This window comes from Apteryx mantelli, chromosome 3 (genome assembly GCF_036417845.1).
Source record: "Apteryx mantelli isolate bAptMan1 chromosome 3, bAptMan1.hap1, whole genome shotgun sequence".
Classification (NCBI taxonomy): domain Eukaryota; kingdom Metazoa; phylum Chordata; class Aves; order Apterygiformes; family Apterygidae; genus Apteryx; species Apteryx mantelli.
The window spans coordinates 98,031,685-98,054,936 of NC_089980.1; the positions used below are offsets into that span (position 1 = coordinate 98,031,685).

The 23,252-nt window shown below is 42.5% G+C and overlaps 1 protein-coding gene across 1 annotated transcript in view; it reads left to right on the plus strand.

Annotated features, from left to right (window-relative positions):
- The window catches only part of LOC106489629 (gamma-aminobutyric acid receptor subunit rho-2), a 41,519-nt gene that overhangs the window by 10,633 nt on the left and 7,634 nt on the right, over positions 1-23,252 (plus strand). The window contains exons 2-5 of the mRNA XM_013948821.2: positions 14-120; positions 14,855-14,922; positions 18,440-18,663; positions 22,257-22,339. Of these exons, the coding sequence (XP_013804275.2) occupies positions 14-120; positions 14,855-14,922; positions 18,440-18,663; positions 22,257-22,339 (482 nt within the window). The remainder of the gene's footprint in view (positions 1-13; positions 121-14,854; positions 14,923-18,439; positions 18,664-22,256; positions 22,340-23,252) is intronic.

The window sequence follows — 23,252 nt, forward strand, 5'->3', positions numbered from 1 at the left end:
CTATCTTTTGCAGTCACATCTATAAGAAGAATCATGACTTGACCAAAACTTGGAAAGGAAAGATGGAGCAGCTTCTCAGAGTTGATGACCATGATTTCATCATGAGGCCAGCTTTTGGAGGTGAGAATAATATGATTCTGTTAATTTTATGCTCATCTGTTTTAAAAAATGCATCTGGCCAGATGGCTCTTCCCTGCACCAGTGGGATGGAAAGGGCTTGGGTGGTTTCAGTAGATACTTTGTGGTAATTCAGAGCAGGCCTCATCCTTATCTCATCACCTGCACTCTGTACAACTGTGTTCCTTCTGTTGCTAAAGTTGCATCCTTTTTGCTAGTTTTCTCCAAAGCTTGGGACTGAGCATCATGGTAAATATTTCACTCTGTTGAGGAACAGAGTGAAACAGGAACAGAGAACAAGCTGCAGGTTTTAACGTTTTCTTGTAGTTGTGAAGTTGCAATGAGCTTCTCAGTTGATTTAATCAAATTGCATAGTAAAGAACTTATTAGGTGGATCACTTTGCAAGGTTGATTAAGGAAGGAACGTGACCTTTCAAAGACGAAAACATCAATGAGTCATGGGATTGGCTTCTCTGGCTGATCTGGCTAAATCTGCTTGGCTCCAGGAGGAGATGGTCACTGTCAGGATTGTCCAGCCAGCTGCCTTCTTGACTCGATGTCCCATTTCTCACCATTGGTTTTGATTTCCTTACCTAACCTTTTAGGCTTCTTTACTCCCATCTTCTGTTCTTAAGCATGTCTCACATCTCTGACCACATAAAATCTTGTAGGGCAGGTATTGTCTGCAAAGCCTGGGTCTGTGAGGTGTTGGCTTGATACCTGCTCCATTCAGTCTGGCTTTGCTTAATTGGCACGCTGCTCTGTCACCGCTATTGGCAATCACATGGCATCCCACACGGTTTGCTCAACATGGCAGTGCTTTATCATTGGCTTATCTCACTATGTCGTATGTTCTCTTCTGAAGGAAGGTAAGAAATAGACAGTTAAGCACACATGAAGATGGATTGCTGATTAAATATGCCTCATCCTTCCTAACAAGAAGACTAGACTCTAAGAAAGAGATCCCATGCTCTTTTGAGTGACTTCTTTGCTAAGATCCCTAAATATGTCCTTAAGTACTAGGAATACCCTGTCCTGCTGTAAGCTCAGATGGTTCCTCCTATTCCCCATCTCTGTAGATCCCCTGTCTTTTTCCTCTTCCCTCTCCAAGGCCTTAAAAGAGGGGAAAGTGGAGTCCTTCTGTGGTTGCTTCTGGAGCAATAACTTTCTCTTTGCTTTATTCTTCTCCTGCATTCAGATAGGAAGCACTGCCATATAATAAGCTGGCTGCAAATACATTTTCCTCTGATGACCATTTTCACTGTTTATTACAAGCTTGTGTCTATGCCAGAGTTGTTCCTTTCCCCTCAGAAGATGGTGCTTCTGGTGCTAAACATCATTCCTGGCCCACCACTCTCATGTGGGGAAGGCGAGTGTGCTTGTTCCACTGGCACTCCTGGAGCAGAAGAGAGGGGAGAAGGAAAGTTCAGAGATAGGTTGAGATTTGAAAGTCCCATAGTGGGATGCATTCAGAACCTGCAGGTATACCTACATGCCCATAACATGGACACAGTAGGTATTGTATGCAGTTGGAGGCCCCAGGTGGACAGGACCATGCACAGCCTGCAAAATATGGCAGTGGGAAAGAGGGGACTCCCAAAGGCTTGCCTTTTGCCAGATCATGAGATGGCAGTAACCACTAACTTGTCTCACTGAGGGTGGCCATCCAAACCATGGTTCATCTGCATCATATTAAAATTCAAGCTAAAGGGAATAGGACAAGCAGAAAAAATAACCAGGTCAGAGGAGGAGTACAAGTATGGGACCACAATTTGTCTTGGTCACTTCAGGTTAATGGAGTTAGTTTTAGCAGTAAATGGTTTTTCTAGCTCTTGCCTAAGGAAAACTCCTTCCTTGAACCAGCTACCAGTGAAGTCAGTGGCAAACTCTGCTGATTGCACAGGGGGAACGGGATCAGACTTTGTCTCTGGGAGGCAGAAATCGGCATCAGTCATTTGGGGTGTCTTGTGGATGTACGAATGAGCCTGCAGCTCATCAGGGGGTTGGGTCTGGCAACACTGGATGAGTCACACCAGGATTTTAGGCTCTCCTGGAGCTGACTTGTCTCTGCAGTGCTGACAGGACTGAAAAACAGTGAAAGATGATTTCTCTTGCTGAGGTAAGGAGATGAGATTCACAGCCTGCTGGAGAAGCGTATCCTTTGTGTAAGCAGGTGCTGCAGCTTTGCTCTGAGGCTAGAGATTGCAGCAGCCACCTGCTTAACCATGATATTTCATGGCAGCAAATGGCATATGTGAACTGACTGTCATGTGCTTTCTGGCCAGAGCTGAAAGTACGCATTTTGATCTGATCTGTGCAATGTGGTCTGACCTTTCCAAGCCAGTGCTTCTCATGGGTTTGGTCTTGAATCTTGTGACACTTTATCTTCTTTTAAAAGTTATTTTAGTGTCAGATCCTGGAGCTGTTTGTTTGTGCAGGATCTCCTCCATTGTGGGGAGAAAAAAAAAGAAAATAAAAACTGTAAGAAAGATACAGACAAGGAATGTTTCTAGTCGTCTTGGTAATGGAGAAAATCCTCAAAGTGTGTGCCTCATAAATCTTAGAAACCCAAACCATAAAAGATTAGGGTAGTGTGTTGAGTTTTTAGATTTTTAAGCCAACCTCAGTTTTTGGAGCTTGGCTTATGACCTCTGAATGCCTGATGATGACAGAATTGAAGCGCTGCTTTCTCCCTGGGACAACCGCCACAATTCCAGGCAAAAGACCTGCTGGCTGCTTGAGTAGGAGTGGGTGGGCTGTCAGGGCTGCTCTGGGAGAGGATCTCGTCTTTGAGCTCCTTTCCTCGACTTGGTAGGAAATAGCTGGGACCCAGAGTGAGTTTTTTCCTGGGTGGATGTATGTCAGAGACAGGATTGCTGTGCTTCTGGGAAAGCTGAGAGGGTTTGTTATGTGTTGTGCTGATGGTTTAATTTTAGTTTTAGGTTTTGGCATGCACTATCATCATTGCACTATGATTCTCTAAATAGATCAAATATTTACCATTTTTATCAGTGTCATGGAGCCCGTGAAGATGATCTTTGTGCACAGTTCACACCAAGCAGACACGTGCATTGTTGCACGGTTACTCTTCCAGCTCTAATGTAACTGCATTTTAATCTCCCTGTATTCTTGTTTTTCTATGCTACATTCCACAGTATAAGCATTAGGATACCTCTAGAGCCTAGAAGCTTGGAGTAGCATTTATAAAATTTATATAATTCAGAAATATCCTAATAGCTTTGATGAGAGGGTGGCTTTTTATGAAGGAGGCACCTGGTTTCTGTAATTTTTGTTCAAAACAACCCCATCTCGCAGAGCTACCCAGAACAGAGATGGAGTATCAGCAAAGTTGTGCTACAGTGCATGCGATAAAAAACAAAATATGGCAAGAATTTGGTTCAGACTCCAGCCTTGGAAAGCATGACATATGCAAGGAGGTAGCTTGAATGTTACTGGTTCTTGCACAGCTACAGAATTATGTAGTATCTTTTTAGTGACAGATAATGAGCTTGATGGAAGAATGTAAAAGTAAGAAAACTAAAGCCTGTTAAGAGGTGATCCGTATATTTTCTTTTATAATGTTATTCATCATGCAGTCACTGTGATTTGCTAGGCACTGTGATTTATTCCAGCTTTTCACTGCCAGTGAAACTAATGTAGTCTGACTGGCATGTGACATACAGGCTTTTCTACTGCTGAAGAATGGTAGAAGAGCCTGTGAGACAGGTGTTGGCTGTATTTGGTCACTGCTGTAAGACCCTTTCTGCTCTCTGAGTGCTGCTAAGGGACCATTGTCTAACTGAAAATCCAGCCTTATGGTATTGCATCAGGCCCATAATGTTATGTTGCAAGTGAAAAAGAGCAAGTCATCTCTGAAAAAAATAAATATCATAAAGAAATTGTGAGTGATATTAGACTATAATGAAGTCCAGTTCTGTAAATGTGGTGGTTCCAAAGCTTGGTGGAATAATGGACAGCTGTTAACCTTCAACATTTTTGGTGAACCACCCTACAGCATCATCATTGAACTTTTAATGGAAAACACTAAAACGAGGACGTGATTTATGGTGGCCATGGGGACTTCTGCTCATCTGCAGAGGACAATCAGCAAGCTGCTAGCACAACATAGTTGTGACCACTGGAAAGAACATGCTGGGGTTATGCAAGGTGAAACAGAAGAAGAACATTAGAGGAATGTGAAAGGTTTTTCAGGAAAAGATATCTTTGGAAAGAGCAAGTGAGCAAGGAAATGTTATATAAATTGTGTTATTAACAATCCAAAAGGCATGATTGTACTGCCTGCTATCAGTCCATTAGAGACAGGCTATCGGATACAGTGCTAATGAAACAAATTTTTGCTTTGCTGATGTTCAAAGTAGCCTCCATAACCTAAAATAGACTGCATTTGTTTTGACCCTTGGGGAGTTATCTCCATGTCAGTGACCTTGTAGCCAGCAGATGTTCAGGTATTATTTACAAATATTAATATTTAAAGATTATGTAAATGTTTGTTGTGCTGTCTTCCTTAAACACCCATTCTAAGCATTTCATCTATGACATCTCATATTTTACAGGGAGCCTGTGAATAAGCAGCTTTAGTTGATACTTAAAATAGCTGTATCTTCTTTGCTGAGGAACAGCCTAATGCTGTACTTTTATTATATTTCTTCATAGCCTAACATTAGCTAGTCCTTGCTGGCCTTTCTGGGTAGTATTTTCCTCCGGATGGATGAACGGGGGGTGGTGGTGGTGAATGAAAGCGTCAATAGCTTTGTGTCAGTGGCTGGAATAAAACTCATTTCTCCCTCAACGACGATCTGTCAGTGAGAGATGCAAAGAAATGAAGCTCACTGCAGTGATGTGGCAGATACTGGGCTGTGTTTGTCTGGAAGCCACCCACACCTAAAAGGTCCTGATCGCTGATGGTTCAGCTGCCCCTCAAGCCTGTGGACAAACCTAGAATCTGCAGGGTCCTTGAGGCTGTGCCACTAGTGACATGAGAAGGTTATTGCTTCCAAAAAGGTAGTTTTTATGTACACATATAAATATATACATACTATATACATTAGAGTTATGTAATTATAACATATAACATACAAATGTTGTATTTATATGCTGAAGATTGCTATCTTGCCGCTTGCAGACATTGGATCTCTTATGAAAACTTACAAGACTGTAGGTGTGCACAAGCAGCAAAGAAGTCTCAAACCTGCTTGTTTCACATGTAGATATTTTTATTCTTAGAGCCTATGTCTCCCTCACTCCTTCAAGGAATGATGAAGGGACATGGAGACTGTCTCAAAGAGGAACAATGAGCCTTTGAAATCACTGCCAAAGAAAGAAATTAAAGAGATGTCACAAAGTCTTAGTCTCAGAAGTGGGGATGAAAACTGACTCCAGGCATTTTCATGGTAAGATACTTCTCCCTATCTTCCAAAGCCTGCTGCAATGTTAAAAAAAAAAAAAAAAGAAAAAAAAAAAAGAAAAAAAGTTTGTGTCTAGTGCATGTCTCTGATATGCAGGGAACTGACTGGACCTTTGCACCTTTCAAGCCACTCCTCAGAGCGTGTGGTTTTAGGTAATGAGACATGCTGGGATGTGACAGGCTTTGATGTTGGGCACGTTCTGAATCACAGAATCACAGAATCTCTGAGGTTGGAAGGGACCTCTGGAGATCATCTAGTCCAACCCCCCTGCTCAAGCAGGGTCACCTAGAGCACATTGCACAGGATTGCGTCCAGGCGTGTTTCGAATATCTCCAGAGAAGGAGACTCCACAACCTCTCTGGGCAACCTGTTCCAGTGCTCTGTCACCCTCACAGTGAAAAAGTATTTCCTCATGTCATTCCTGGACTGGACTAATGGAAACTTCATGGGCCTCTGTGAAAGGTTAGCCCTAGACTGGATGTGCCAGGCAACATGGGACAAAATTTAATATTCAAACTGGAATTCTTGCAAGTCGAAACAAACCACAGTATGTGCTGTCAAAACCCTTCCAAAATTCAGGCTCAGTCTGTTGTCCTGATCCAACCGCTTAATGCAGATGCAAAATGAGTCTCCCCAAAGGTCTTCTGTACTGGATTTTTTCTATATGCCGCATCTGAGCTGAATGTGTAATGGCTTTTGCTAAAGAATAGGTCACAAAACTGAGCAGCTTACTGCGGAGGAAAGAGAAACGAGGGAACGTGCTCTCAGCTGATTCTGAGGGTACTGGGTTGTGAACCTGGCCAGGAAATAAACACACGTGAAGCCAGAGACTTTGACAGGCTGGTCCCTAAGTATCTCTTCAACACCCAAGTTTGATGTGGGCTAAAGGCACTTATATGCAGGAATTTACAGAAAAAGATAGCGTGTGTTGCTGAAGCAGTTTTGGAAGGGGGTATGTTTACTGTGAGATGCAATAATGCTGCTCTGTTGTATTACAAGAAAATCTTATGCAGAAGTTGTGGGGCTGACAACTACTGCCCAGCTACAGAAGAGAGAGAGCAGGAGTGCTCCCAGGAGCCTTGCTTTGTGCTTCTGGCCACTTAAATATCCTCTCAACATGCAAATGAAAAATCTTCTTCAAAAGGAAAATCTGCTGTTTTCCACTTCCAATGTTAATATTGTCAAATTTCCTAATGACTGTGTGAGTGTCTTTAGCTTGCTTGGAAGCTGCAGTTGTGCTGTGCCTGAGATGCAAAGGGAATAATTTATTGATGGGTTCATTTCTGTATTGTAAGTAGAGGTCTGTGAATTTATGAAGTTTCTTAAGAGTCCATGGCTCACTTTCTGGCTGTATCAGTCCTTCTGAATTAGGATTTGCGTTCTGCAAGATGTTGGTGTGGACAGTGACAGAGATAATTGATACTGACATGTTTTCTCTTTCTAGAAGAAATGTTTCAGTTTAAGGTTATACAATTTATCTCCAGACCTTGATCTATAAATATTTGAGCCCTTGTTTAATCTGAATAACTCCATGAATTTGGCTGGTGCTTTTCAGAGGCCTTAAAGTATGGGCTGAAGACCTTTGCTAGGCTGCAGTCTTTGAATAAAGCAGTGCTGCTTCCTCCTCTTGGTCAAATCTATGGCTTTCACAGGGGATCCTTTTTCCTTCCCTTTCAGCAATGAACTGGCTAAAGAGGAGCTGAGCATTGAGGTCTCTGCAGTGTCTCAGTATTCAGGTCTGTGCCCACCTGCAATTCTGCAAGCTGATCCTTCTGTGCAGGAAAGCTCACAAATCTGTGGTATTTTCTCTCTCTGAAGAGAATATGAATATTTATAAAATATTTTTATGGCAAGTAAATGCTGGTTGATGAGGGTTATTTTTACTTTTACCCCTGTAATCTAAATTGCTTGTCCTTTGTTTACCTGCTATCTCAGCTGTTCTTTTCCCTTCCCATTCATGCCTTTCTCATCCCTCTGCTCCCTTTTGATAAAGAGATTTTGTTTGTTTGCTCATCCTTAGTGGCATTTGGTGGGGAATTTGGTGAAGCATCTGGAGCCCCCGTGGTTGAACACTTCAGTTTACAGAGAGATGGGATTAAACATCCAGCAGTTCCCTACTGACTCCAGGGATTAGTGAGACCAAAAATCTCTTGACATCTTTCTGTGACTGATCAACAGCTGTTAAATTCAACAGTATGTTCTGTAGCCAAGATGACCTTTAAGGAAACCCAGGGTTTGTTTCTGTGGTTTAAAGAGAGCATTTCTTTACAGGGTTTCTGTTTGGCTTCAGACACTGTACACAATTACAGTGTTGCTCACATACACTGCCTCTGCAAAACTGTATTTTGATAGAAATTTTGAAGACTGATGGGCCAAATGAATATGCAAAAACCTCACCCTCAGTTTCAGTTATCAATGTCTGTGTTTGCTTCACCTTAAAAGTTTCACATGCAGAATTTGAAATTTTGGCATAAAAGCTATAATAAAATAGTGATTAAAATTGGAGTCTGGGGAATTCATGTGACTTCAGCTGCCAGACAGAATCTGACTGGGAGAACTGAGGATTTAATGCTATGTAATAATTCAGATTAGCAATGTAAAGATTAATGAAACCACAAGATGTCCTAGCTGTTACTTGCTACGTTGCTATTTTGGCAAATACTCCTGTGCTTGTGCTCTTAGTACAAATTGCCCTACTTGTCTATTTGACCCCAGTATTTTTAAAGTCTGGAATGGGGAGAAATAACAGTAAAAAAATGGGAAAGAAAGCAAGTGTCCTGTTCTCAGGAGATGCTGTGGTGAGCTGGTCGTGGCTGCTTGATCCAAGAGAGAGATTTGGCAATGTCTATAGCTGGGACGTGGCACCCAATGGGGAGAGGTGGACAGTGTCACGGGGCTGTCAAGAGCACAGGGACCAAGAAACCTGAGCAGCGGGACCCAGGCAGGGCTGGTGTAATTGCCTGGGCAAATGGCCTCCTTTGACGAGAAATAGTTTTGGAGGTTGTTTTCTTCTTTTCCTCCTGTATTCCTATTGCCTCAAAATGGTTTACAGAGAGAGGCTTGAGTCACGGGGGCCTTTCGATGTTTCCCAGCTTGGTTTCTATTTCCCAGGATCTCACAGAAGTGTCTCACTTCTGTGCCTCAGTTTCCCAGTCTGTGAAAGTGTTTCTGTTCCTGTGAATTAGGGTCCCACGGTACTATGCAGAGTGGTTTCTCTGAGTCACAGCAAAGTTTCATCAAAGCTGTTGTAATACCAACAGGAATTAGTATTAATAACCCTTATTTGCATTAATTATTATCATTAATTATGATTATTACCTAGAGCACAGACTCAATTATCTTTTGAATCTTGTCACCAGCTCCCAGACAGTAACGTTTTGGCCAGCTCCCTTGGCCCCTCACCATCTCTGCCTTGCCCAGCCTAACTTCTCATCCAGCCCTTCACCAAAGGGTCTCAGTGTCTCAGGATGCCCTTGTTCTCATTTGTGTGTTTTCTCATGAACTGTTTTGCATGCTGAACGAAGAGCAGGAAGCAAAAAAAGCAGCGATTGCCCCTGTTGATTGTTGTAGGAATCTGCCTGAAAAAGGCAGAGTAAATATTTCCACTGATATGCAAGTTTTACAGACTCATCTTAGTAATATCTAAATTAAGAACTTAGCATTTGAGCCTACAGTTCAAATGATTTTCCTTCTCTCTATTCCACTCATTGTTTTATCATCCCTCAAATTTACAATTAACTACAGAGAAGAAAAAAAAGCAAAAGCAATTTCACTTATGCACAATACACCAAAGCCAACTTCAGACCTCCTAAGGGCTTTCCAGGCCATCACACCTTACACTGAACTCCTTTCATTTTGGGTTTAATAAAGCTTGATGGCAGCTCCAGACTGAACCTTAGGCTTTGTCCTTGTGATTAGGTAACTGCCATTTATCTGGGAGCCAAATTGAGCCTTTGGTGCAGGAGCATTAAAAAAGATAAGAAATGTCTTTTCAGAACATGGACCTAGTATCTTATTTTCAAGGGCGGATAAGGAAAGGAAGAAATAAAAGAGAGGGAAAAAATGTAAATTTGTTTTATTCTTCCTTGTCATTTTTTTTTTTTAATCTGTGATTGGTGTTCAATCAAGTGTGGAGACTGAAGCAGTAAATAGGCTTTGGAATGATGGTGATTTCCAACGTGACAGCCTGAATTAAGTACTCGTATGCAGAGAGTCTCCTGCACTGTGGAATTTGCGGGGGCAGCTGCTCAGCATTTGCCGGGTTTGCTGTGCAGCTCCTTGACAGGAGAGATCAAAGGGAGATCAAATGTTGGAGAAGCACTGAGGCTGCTACTGCTTTCTTCTTCTAACACAAGGTGATTACATTTTAAATCCTTCCTGGCAGGGACTGGGTCTTTTTTGATAGCACCATGCCTACTACTATATTTGCCATTTGGGATGGCAGCCCTTGGGCACCACTGCAATGTCAGCAGTAGCGTATAAGAACAAATGATATTAATTCTAGATGCTTTCCAGAGCATGAGCCAGAGGCAGCACGGACAGCAGCCTTGTGCCTGCCCTGATGTGGGCTGTGCTGGCCCATGGAGCCTCTCTGAGTCAGCCCATGGTACGTGGGGTTGTCTGACCCCAGGAAGGGATGTTGCCACGCTCCTGCCAAGTTCTGAGAGCCCAACAGCATGGCAGGTTGGAGAGAGAGAAGGAAACTGAATTGGGCTGTAAAACAATCAATCATAGGAACATACAATGGAGCTGGTCCTTGAGAGATTTAATTGAAAGCCATCTTGCTAGTGTTTGGATTAAGCCCTTATGAGACTCAGACATCAGTGGTTTTAATATCCCATATTCCTCCTTCTGCTGGGTCATCTGATGTAATAACATTATTGGGCCTGCTTCAGATCACGTCAGAACTCCAAGATGCTGTGCTTTTCTGAGAGTAGGGAAGGGGATCAGCACAAGGGAATGAAGGAAGCTGACAAATGGCTTGCTCAGAGCATTGACCCCGTCACAGAGGCCCAAGTTATGTATCAAAACCATGGCTGCACTGAATAGCCATTGGGTATTTAAAGGCATGAAGATAACAGATAAATATTTGAATCACTGCACAGGGCTCCCGTTGACCATCATTTATGACTTTGCTATGTATCTGAGCAAAGAAAGGCTAAATGTTTACTAACAAGGCATTGTCAGCAGAGTTGCATTTTTTCCCCCACTGGTTACACTGCATGTCAAAATGGCTGTTATCATTACAAATACAATGTTTTTTGCTGTTTGAAGTCTAACTTTTTTAAAGGAAAAAAACCCACACATTTAACTGAGCAGGAAGAATGTCATGTAGACATTCTTTGTCTTAATGTTATTAATTTTGGTTTACTCAGTCATCTAAATAATCACAGAGAGTAGAAAGAACTGTGACTGTGACCACCACATAAACTCATAGAGCAATTTCAGATTCAAAGGATTGCATTAAAATGCTATATGTAAGATAGGCAAGATTTGTAGGGAGATGTAGCATCACTTACTAGGTCAACTGAAAGAACTGGAAGTTAAAAACTGACTCCCTAAAAATAGTCCTCTGTAAGTTAATTTGCTTGTTAGACCTTATCATATTCCACAGCTGCTTAACTGAAGAGGAAGAATGGGAGCAGAATACTGCAAAGTTGTTGCCACAATAATTGCACTTAATCAAGCCTCTGTTACATCTGGCCAAACCAGGAGGTACTTTGGCGGTGATACAAAGGCTGTGTTTAAACCACTGCCTGGTGGATGGATACCGGATTGCATGTTAGGAATGATACATCTGCAGGGGATGTAAGCAGCATCTCCTCTAAGGTCAAGGAGGAAGTCAGAAGAAGAATGCATGACAAGGAAGACAAGGAGAAAATATATTTGATTTTGCCATGGATTTGCCTCTCTTTGATGAGTTACGATGGTGTGAAAAGGAATCCACTGGCTGCACATCCTGCAGCTGGATCAGTAGGAGCTGAGCACAGTTTCTCATGCGGTAGGAAGGGACTGGTTCATGAGTAACTAAGTCAGTCCCTCCAAAAGAAGAGGTCTCACTAATCCTTCTAACGCCTATCTGTTCTGGCCCTGGTGGCTGGCTCATGCACCTGACAAATTTTTCCCTGAACTGATTCAAGTCACCAGTTCAGAAGAAAATAATCCACTTTTGGTTTTGTTTTTAGATGGATTAATTTTCTGCCAGGTTAGTGAGCTGAAAAGTCTTATGGAAGGCCCCAGCACAAGATGAATCTACTAATCTATGTAACTCTACCCCTGCTGAAAGCTGTTGCCAGTGTGATCTGGGGAGGGGGCTGAGAATTGTTCTCACCTATTAAAGAAGCACACCTATGTCTTCAAGCCTTGTTTGCATGAAGAAAAAATCTTAAACATTTTTCAGCTTTACTGTTGGAAGCAGTTGTGACAACAGATTTGTGTTTTGTCAGCCAGTGCAGACTGGCTTCGTGGGTATACCAGTTTCAGGTATGCTTAATAAAGAGGACTGAATACTAAGACTGAGAGAATTTCCTCAGACATCCACTGACTCCTTATAGTATAATATTCCCATAGCAATTAAATTCATTGCTTAATGGAAAAAATTAACATCCAGAAGGAATTTAGAAAGTTGCTAGCTATCTTCAAGACAATGCAGCAACTAGAAACAAAGTCACTGACCTAGCTGTTGAGCCATATGGGAACACCAAGTGGGATATACAGAATATTCTGAGGGAAAAGTATAAAAACAATTCTGTTCTGGAGCATGGTCTGGAAGCAGTTGGATCCTGTTCTTCTGGGCCTCCTTAGCAGCAGCAAGAGACACCTGGAAACATTCAAAAGCGTCTTGGGTTGGGAGATGGCCTTCCAGGGACTTTCAGCTCTCAGGTCTCTGTTGACCTTCCCAGGGAAGCTGTGAAGGAGCCAGAAAGCTTAACAGCTTTTCAGTTTATGGCTCTTCAGCAGACACCCTGGTAAGGTGTGAAAGCGAGCAACGGGAAGCTGGAAGCGTTGCCAGACACGGCGTGGGGGAGCTGTGGATCCTACAGAGCAGATGGAGAGAAGGAAGCAACACCGGCTTGTCTGTTTGGAGTGAAAAATCTTACTGAAATCCCTGTGCTTCTGAGAAACATGCCAATTCTGATTAATTGGAATTGCTTTTTTCCCCCTCAGGCAATCAGAAATTTTTTGACCAGCTTGAATTATTACTGTCTTGAACTGTGGAAAATAAATATTCCAGGCAAACCTCCTTCCACTTGGACAAATTCCAGCAAGACATGAATAAGGGCAAACAAATATTTGTTGGCATTTCTTTAAGCCTGAAGTGCACAGCCAGCGCAGCTGTGCATCTGAATGTGACGTGTATGCACTTGTCTGCTTTTAGGAGTCATCTAAAAGTGCTCGGTTAGCAATGTTTCAGCTTCATTACTGGGGGCACTGGTCACTTAAATTAGAATTGATGGTGCAGAGGAGCCCGGTGCTGCTTCATGCTGCTTGCTTCAAGACGCCTGTAACCCAGCACAGCTACTGAAGGATGGCACAGATGTAACAGGCTAGAGCTGTGCATGCAGAAGGGGGATGGTGCCACCGTCAGCATGCTCTGCTGTAATTCATTGAAGCCGGCTTATCAAAGCCCTGACAAAATCTGCATCAGGGCCAGTCACAGTAATCAGCTTGTCTCCTGGGTATTGTGATTTCCCTTTCCCTACTGTAGCCAGGTTGGCTCTTCCTTCTCTTCCAGCTGAGGCAAATGTAAGGTTTTGTTCAAAAACCCTGAAGATGCATGGGAGTCTGTGCATGCTGCAGCAGATACAATAACAGGATGGAGAACAGCTTGCAAAAGTGCATTGTGTTCTCAGAACAGCAGTTTTTCAGCTGTCTTGTTAGGTGTACAGTGTATAGAGAGCCTGGAATAGTCTGGAGGAAGATAAGTCTGTAACTAAAAGCAGGCATAGCAGCAGACGCTGCTGTGCTGGGCACTGCACGGATATGGGTTTAGGTCCAGAAAAGGATTGTAGTGCCTCTTAAATGCCATCTAACTGCTAATCAAGTTCAAAATGTAGGTCCTAAAAATCCATTCAAACCTCCTTGGAGGCCACTACAAGCCCTCAGATAGCTCACTTCTGCTGGCCAAGTCCCCTGCACTTCTGCAGAGTTGCTCCTTGGATCCGTACCTTTAGCCACAGGCCCCTCACTGGTGGTGCCCAGGCTTGGATGTGCACTCTGGGTGCGTGCACTGGCGCAAGCCCTGTGAGACCTGCTGCCAGAGGCTGAGGGTTCAAAGCAATGGTGAATCAACCTAGACCGTTCTCCAGCATTTCCTGCTGACTAACTTCTGTGGTTCGTGCTTTGTGTGCACACTCCGTAGGTGTCTCGATGCACCAGTCCGAGAGGCAGGATACCTGGAGGTCACAGAATACGTCGAGAGTCAAGGTATACTGCGACAATCAGTTCTGTTTATGATATACAGCTTTGTCATGCTCCACAGTTCTCTAAATAAAGTGAACAGATAACAACAGCACCCTCCAGGCACAGAGCCTCTGAACCAGTTTGGATGCAAATGCTGTGAAATTCTGAATCAGAATTCAATCTCTTTGAGTTCATATTCAGATTCAGAGGAGAGGATGGAAAAAGAGGGAGAGGAGAAATGATTGTCCTCCCTGGAAAAAGGCTGTGTGAAGATATGCCATATGGAACTTGAATAACTTGAGTAGGTCTTGGTCATTTAAGAGCAACTGCCTGCAGTGAAATTTTGATAAAGAATTTCTGTTAATGTAGGAGTTTGCATTCATTATGGAGTGTTTTCTGCTTATTTACTCTTTGTGAATTATCTGGTTATTGATTTTAAAACTGCTGTGAAAAACTATTAACATCTAATGAGTCATATGAATGAAAATGATGATGAGCTCTTGAGAGATTAATGTAGCTTGTCTTGTTGATAAGGAATGAGAAACCCACAAGTGAGAGCTTATTGCTTGCAGTTTCTTCTACTCAGGCCCCTGTTCCTTGGGTTAAATGCATCCATAATGACCTAAAATTTATGGTGGGATGGCTCAGCTTTTAAAAACATATGCAAATGTTTCATCAAAGCTTTGGATTTGCTAGACAGACTGCCAACACTACAGCACATGCAAAAGGGAAGAGAATTTAGTGTTTCAAAAGGTGCCTTAGATGGTTATTCGCTGACTCTTTCCTCTGCCCCTTTCCTGAAGAATCATGGACAGAAAAGTATGACATAAGCTCAGAAATAGCGCTAATAAAATGCAGATGGTATAAAAGAATGGTTGTTTGCATGTCTAAATGTTATTCTTCTACAGGCCCTGCAATTCCTGTCGGGGTGGATGTGCAGGTTGAAAGCTTGGACAGTATTTCTGAGGTTGATATGGTATGTAACCTTCTTTTAAGCCTTGATTATTGCTAGTCATGAAAAATCTCTCCCATTTGAAACCCATAGGTTTCAAATGATTGGTCTTGAAAATAAAGGCCACATTCAGCAAACTAAGAGAGGCACTAACTTGAAGACTGAATTAACCATGATGATGATCAAAGAGTTATCTCTCCATCTTCAGATATAGAAACTTAAAACTTCAAGGGGAAAAAAACCTTGAAAATGAAATGGGAGAATAATCAGTGTTATGAAGGATACATTATAATCAAAACCATGAACAATCGCGTGTCTTTCATTACATCTCTCAGGGAGTCCTTACTGGTTTGCTTATGGAGGTTTGAAGGTGTATATTGAAGTTCATAGAAGTGCTGCTTATTACACACATTTTCTTCCTTAGGGAACCATTGAGTCCATTTGTTTAAATGCATGCTTAAAGGAGGTACTTTAGCAAAACAAGCTGGCATCATAAATGAGAATTAGCTGCTCCCTACCCCTTCATCACTAAAAGTAAACTCTCTAATTCAGTGCTGAGGCACACAACTGGGAACAGTCAGGGTGGCCTTGAACTACCTCTGCCAAAGGTGAATTTGGTTTCTGCTGGGAAATCATTTCCATTTTGGAACCATTTTTCAGTCATTGATGCAGTTCGAGAAATTTCCACTAACTTGAACTGTGATTTTCCTTATTTTTTACTCTTAAAAAATGGAGGAAACACAGATGCAGCTGTAAACTCTCAACAGGTTTCAAGGAGTTGTCAGTAAAAGGTGCATTTGCAAGCATTTTCCTTTTTTTTTTTTGACTATAGTAAATGGAATAAAAAAACTGGAAAGAGAAATGGAAAGGGGAACATAGAGAAGAAGAGAAGTCTTTTTGTTTCCGTTCTCCTTTTGTCCTTTCTTCCTGGTTCTTCTTGAGCACCATCCCTGGAGGTGTCTAGGCAAAACATGAAGATTTAAAGGAAGACCTTTAGCTTCAGAGCATCTGTAGTTTGTAATGCATATTGTTTCTAGAACTGTCAGGTAATTTCTGTGATAAGACTTTTTTGGGGGAAACTCCCTTTTGTCCTGCAGTTGTTTCTTCTTCAAAAAATACAGTGAGAATTAGAAAAAAACACTGGTACCACGGTGATTAAAAAGCAGAAAAAAGGGTTAGAGGGGCTCTGCCAGCTTTGGAGCAGCTTATAGTCTTTCTCTAGTAGTAACTCAAAGGCTGATTGGGTTTTGCTGGAGTAAAATTGCATCTTTGTTACAAGGATGGAGCTTGTCAGCCTGGATATTGAAAGAGAGGTTTTTGGGGGGATGCATGCAATGAAGTGGGTGGGAGGGAGCTCTAAACACAGGAAAGGACTGTTGCAAGGAGATTTGGGGCTCTAATATTTCAAGATAATGTCATAGCAGCAAAGAGGCCTAATTAGTGCAAGTGAGTAACTTGCCACGCTTTCTCTCAGAAGCATCTGGTTTCAGCAGAAATCTTGTCTGTCAGAAAGTTTTGAGATCAGCTCTCTTTCCTGGAGTTATAAATATCTCCACAGTCCTATTTTCCCACCGCTGGAGAAGTAATTTCCAAAGCAGTTGCTGACTTGTATTCAGTGGGGGAAGAACTGGTCAGTCCGGGTTACGTTAGTTTGTTTTTTTGATGGTCCGTGCTAGAGTGGCAAGTAGAGACCTATTTGTGGAGGGGAGAGCCGGCTGCCCAGCCAGCGGGAGTCGTGCCACTTGCACCTGCGCCAGGGAGTGCTCCCCCTCGCCAGCTGCGGGAACACAGGGCTGCTTCGAATCACTGCATGGGGTTGGTGCTCCTAAAAATCACATACCTTCAGTCTGCCAGCCTTTGCCTATAGCTGCTTCTGAGGGCACCTGCCTGCCCCAAAGAAGAAACCAGACCAGCTCGGGACCCACTATACTGTAAGACGGAGTGTGTGAATGAGAGCAGCCAGGGGACATTTAAAGCCTGTGCTATTAAAAACCTGTACCTGTCTGGCACAGATGGTCTGCGGCAGTGTGCGCCAGTTGCGGGTGCCATCAGGGCCTTAGCATGCTCCCAGCTATGCCGGAGAGTGGTATGTGCACTCCAATGCAAGGCACTTCTGCTGACTCCTTTGCTGTGCCTCTGGCATATATTCTCATTCTTGTGACTGAGTATATAACCTGTTTTCCAAGGTGTTTCCTTTCCACAAATTGCGAAGTAAACCCTTTTCTCAATTTGTAGCTGTGTGTGCAGGTCAGAAAGGAACAACCCGTTAATGATTGCAAACTGCTTTATTTGACTCACACTGAGGGGAAGCATCCATAAACTGGATTTTATACTTAAAAGCCATTGTCAGCTGCCACTTTGGCTTGATGTTTACTTGCAGCATTGCCAGTGCATTGGCTGTCAGAGGCCCATTTGGGGAGGGAAAGGTGCTGAAGGTGAGAGGAGAGGGCTCCTGCCCAGTGGGACCAGGCAAGGGGCCAGCTGGGAGCCGGGGTCATTGCCTGCTGTTGGCATTGGTCCATGCCCTCCCTATGCCCCGACAGCAGCTATAGCTCATTTGTGAGTCCCTGACCGATGCTGCACACATCCCTGTCCCCTTGCCCAGGGAGCCTTCCCATCTGCAAAGAACCAAAACAGAAAGTCAGATTAATAGATGGCTTGTCATCATCAAAGCAAAAATGAAGACGCTGCAGTGATGATTTTAAAAAACAGTTGCTGAGCGCTAGGGAAGAGATCCTAGCCTGCGTTGCTGCCTGCCCCGACTTGGCAGCTGCAGCTGCCATAACCACTTGCTTAACTGAGAGCATAAAGAAGAAAGTGTATTTGATCTCTCACCATGAAAGAGTAGTTTCAGCTCTGAAAGCTGCAGCTGCCAGGTTGGGATCAACAAACAGATGTTTTCCTTTGTGTGACTGAAGCTCCTGCCCCCCCAACAAGCTTAAAAGAGAGCTTTATTTATACTCTTGTGTAGTAGGAAAAGCAGTTCCCTCCCTTGGCTGCTGTTTGCAATAATTTAGTTCCTTTTTAGGATGAATTGCTTTGTGTTTAGCCTGATCATTAAGCTCATTTTGAAAGGATTTCCTTTCAAACCTGCTAGTGATCCTACAGTTCTTTAACATAATTTTGCCAGGATTCAAGAATCTCTCCTGTAGTGCAGTGCTTCTCTTGGGGCATATTCATGTCCTTTTTAGGACTGAACATTACTGGCTTCTGCAATTCATCCCTTACAGGCAATTCAGGCTACAAAGCTGCCCTATTGCATGAGGGTCCTTCAGGGCCTGATGGGAAATGTTCCAGCACCTCCTTGTTGCTAGAGGGCTTGCAGTGTAACTTGATATGAGTGGATGTATATTTTGTTTTGTCTGGAAATTATTTTGTCAGCAAAATCCGTTCCCAAAGAGTATTGGTCCAAGAAAGAAACAGCAGTTGGGACAGGGTAGATTTCATCTACCTGGTAGCAGTGAGTTTTCTTTCTGGTGTGTCATAGATGTAAAATGCAGCACTGACAGCCCTCTTTCTGGTTCTCTTCTTTTTCATGAAGGATTTTACTATGACTTTGTACTTAAGGCACTACTGGAAGGATGAGCGTCTCTCGTTCCCCAGCACCACCAACAAGAGCATGACCTTCGACGGCAGGCTCGTGAATAAGATCTGGGTGCCAGATGTCTTCTTCGTGCACTCCAAAAGGTCGTTCATTCATGACACGACCACGGACAACATCATGCTGCGAGTGTTCCCCGACGGTCAGGTACTCTACAGCATGAGGTAAAGATGCAGCCCCATGACTTGCCAGCCCCCCTGGGTCTTCCCCACGAATACTGCTCTTGACATCGTTTTGGTGACCGCAAGAACACTTACTACCAACCCTGCTGCTACCACAGCTGAACCAGAGCCCTGTTTTCAGCCCTGTCTGGGACCAGATGCTTCACAGGAAGCTGCAAGAAACCCTGCTGTGGTCAGCAGCAGGATAATCTCCTCCCCAGGGAAGTGTACTCCTAACTCTGCAGTCGAGGAGGGCTTAGTCGGTCAGGAGTGTTTGTCCCAGGGTCAGTGTGTGATTAAACCGGAAGCTGCTGATATACCAGATGGTGACCTCTAGAATTATTCTATTTTGCTTCCTGTTTGTCTAGAAAAACTTGTTTTTTTTGTTTTTTTTTTTTTGTTGGAGTGTGCACATTGATATACAGGTTTAAGTTTATTGAAGCCGAAAGGGCTGTTTTAAAAACACCCTGATTTTCTAACATGTTTGTTGGCTGAAAGAATCCTGAGGCATTTCCCAGCAGATTTCATTTCCTTTAGAAGAATACAAAAAGAGATGTGGAGAATAACACACTGCCAGAGGAGAAAAGCTCAAGAGCCCAGACAAAAAGACATTTTCCCAAGGCAGAAAACTTTCTCACAAAGTACAGTGACCTTTGAACGTTTTATAGCACATGGGTTTCTATTCTAGTATCTCTCTGGAAATTATTCACTTCAGTCACAATAAAATAATTCTCAAGAACTAGGAAAGCTTTTTTATAAAGTTTGATTTAAGACACTGTTTCTCTTTGAAGAATAAACATACTGGATGATGTTGTCCTAGATAGGGCAATATCCCACTGAACCAGGGGGCTCTAAAGTTCATTGGCTCTGTATTCCAAGTATAATTCTATTGAATTTATTAAAAAAATGTACAAATTGTTAAAACCACAAAAGAAATGTGTGTGTGTAAGAATGTGAATATACACCATTTGACCCCTTAATTTTGCCCAGTCTTACTGATTTACAAAATCCCATCTCAATCAAATGTTTAGGTACACTTTCCCTGCTCTGAACCCATTTAATAAATCCATTTATTTTGTGAAAGACCCAGTTACTCACACCTTAGCTGAGCACCTAAAGATGCTATCCATTTTATTAGAGTTGGATTAGAAAGAAGGTACCACAGGGAAGCAGAGACAAGAAATACAGAAAAATCCTAAGAGAGAGATTAGATGAAAGCTTGGGTCGGTATGGAGGGAAGAGCAGGAGATGGTTAGAGACCACTTTGGCAGATGTTGCTCGGGGAAACTAATCATCCATTTCCATTGCTAACATCCTACAATTCTCATGCACTGAAGCCAGCAGCATATTGCTCATTAGCAGTGTTCAATAACCAAAATGAAGGATAATATTTTTAATGACGAACATTGGCTCTATTCAGTTCTGCTCATTTGCCCAGATGCAGTTTATTTACTTTCACAGTTCTCTGTGAGTGATCAAACAGGTAGTGTGACTTTGTAATCTTATCCCATGAGAGAGAAGGATGTGAGTAACCTCAGCTGACTGCACTTGAGTTAAATGGATAATTTGATTCCTTACTGTGATTTTAACAACTTAACAAGGAGAACAATAATCTGAGTGATATTTGGTCCTGGCAATGTTTAGGACACTCAGAACATGATCCAGCTGCCTAAGCACAGATGTGTAATGGAAATGCACTCAGGTGTCTGAGAAATCTGCATGGAGTTGGCACCCGTTATGGGTTATGATGTTCCCTGATGTGCCTTCTGGAGTGGCAGCTGGAGGTCAGATGAAATACCTCGATGTGTTGTGAGACACCTAGGTGTGAGCAACTCAGTGAAGCCTTTGGGGTGTCATTCAGCTCCAAATCAAGTCACCTAAATGTGGGTGTTAAGTGATGTGCAAGATGCTGTATACTCTTCTGTAGTCAGCAGAGACTTACATCTTGATTCAGTTGCCCATATGTGAGCACCTGGTGCCATTTGGGCTGTCCTTGAGTGTCTGAGACGTCCCCATGGGGTTGAGCTGATATGACACAGGACCCATAGGCAACTGTGCCCTTCTGGAGGGAGCTGGAGGCCAGGCAGATACTTTCAAAAGGTACCAGATTGTCTGCATGTGGGCAGCTGAATCAAGCCCCTTGTGAATGCAGTCAGTGGGACTAGAATCTTCTCACCCTGGGATGGACAGACAGACTTGCTCTCTAGGCTCTGCCCTATTGATTGTATTGATTTGATCTCTGCTGATTAAAATGGCCATTCAGAGCATTTTGTTAAAAGCATTTTGCAGCACATGTGGGTTCTCTCAGGATGTGCATCTACCATATGTCATGTGGTAGTGTGAATGTAAGCAGACTGAAGTGAGAGGTGTTTCATTCCTCGTGGGGGCCTTGTGCATTCAAGGCCACTTGAATACTACACTTTAACCGAGGAATATTTTATTGATGAACTGAATTTCTGTTCCTGACTAATGAATTGTTAATGACTACAGACTATGCTACAATTTAGGTGACCCTGAAGAAGGAAAATAGCACCAAGTTGTACAATGTTTAAATGCTACACACAACTAGTCATTACTAGTCATAATTACAATGTCCCTTCTGGGACATATTCCCCAAAAGCATATTTAAATTTAGCTCATATGGCAAAATTCTGCTCTACTTTGTAGTCAAAGCCAATACCACGTGCTTTTTAGCACTGATAGTACATAGGTCAGAGTAGGATTTGGATCACAATTCCTTGAACAGAAGAAAAGTTCTTTATCAACATCTGCAGTAAATTCAGAAAATGGTCACAGCCAACATAAGTGGGCCTTTGGAATGGTGACTCACAGCTCATTTGCCCCTATTAAGTTGGGAACGCCATTGCAAATATGTCCACAAGAGAAAGTTTACTGATCCTCTGGAAAATTTGTCACATAATTTTATGTGCAATTAGACTCAGATTTAAAAACTGAATCTGGAGATCTTGCAGAGCTTTAGCTAAGACTTGAATTTAACAGAGACTCCTTGAAGAATAGCTGCACCCATTTTACACCCCCTGCCCTCAGTAATAAAAAACCCTCCCAGATTAAAAGAATTTGATCCAGGACTGAAAGAAGCCATTTTTGCCTTAATGCTTTATATATTGGAAGAATTTTCTGGCTTGCAATATGGCTGGTTCATGGCTTAGGCTTCATTGTTGGGGTGACTATGGCAGGAACTGAGCAAAGGGGAAAATGAAGAAACCTTAATCAAACTAGACATAGAGAAACCTTCAAATGTAAATGGTAAAGTTATTTTTTTAAATTGTTGCCTTGTAGGGAAAAACTTGGATATAACATAGAGTAGAAGTATCAGTATTGTCATTAGTATTACTGTAATGTCCAAGATAGTGCTTTAATTCCTTGATAGTTATTGAATTTACAGTTTCCTTCGGAGTTTTTGTGCATAGTCCGTCTCTCCTGGACTTAAATAATTGCTAGGCATTTTCTTGGGTGTTTTATGCTAATATTATGCATAATTGCTGGTTTTAAAGCTGCAAAATGATTTATCTATATTAACATTCTCCCATCATTGATCCTCATAGAAAATAACCTTTCTGTGTTTGGTTTTCTAGGATCACAGTGACAGCAATGTGCAACATGGACTTCAGTTGCTTCCCCCTGGACTCTCAGACGTGTTCTCTGGAGCTGGAAAGCTGTATGTTGTATCCCTGTTCCTAGCTAAACGCACTCCATAGCTAGCTGCAGACACATAGGCTAACATGTTTCAGAATATAGTCTATTTTAGAGCCTGAAAAAATGTTCACTGAAGTAACTGGGAGTCTTTCTATTGATTTTCTGGGTGGTATATCTGGCCCTTTGGGTGCAAGAAAGAGGGGAATCTTCAAGGAAAGTATTCTTGTATGAATTATAGTAGATGGCATTTACAAAAAACCCCTCCATCAGAAGTGTTCAACATAAGTTGTTTCTCAACAGCTTGCTGATGAGAAATTTTGGGGTGAATTTTTGCGGTGTTCATTGCTTCTGGCTAGAAGGTGATATTTTCAAATGTCACAGTAAAAAGCTGAGTTTCAAGACAGTTGTTTTTGGTTTCTCTAAATTTCCTCATTGATGGGCTTTATGTATGATAATCCTGATCCTGCAAACAGTTTGAGTTGTCCTTCTGAGCTCAGCTTCTGTAATGGGAAGTAGTTGTCTGATGAAAAAATGCTTTGAACAATAAGATTCCCACAGATCTTCTGCAGACTTTCTCCAGGGTGTTCCAAGACTAATGTCTAATTGTTTTGAGGTCCTCCCGGGTATTTAACTGAAATTTTCCTTTACCAAAAAACAGAATCACAGGAACATAGAATAGTTTAGGTTGGAGCGGACCTCTGGAGATCAGCTGGTCCAATTCCCTGCCCAAAGCAGGGACAACTTTAAATTTAGAGTGGGGTGCTCAGGGCCATGTCCAATCAGGTTTTGATTATCACCATGGTAATGGAGACTCCACAAACTCTCTGTGCAGCCTATTCAGATTTTTGACTGCCCTCATCATGAAGAAGTTTCCTTATACCTGTTTGGAAAATCCCTTGCTGGAGTTTGCATCCATTGCCTGTTGTCCTTTTGCT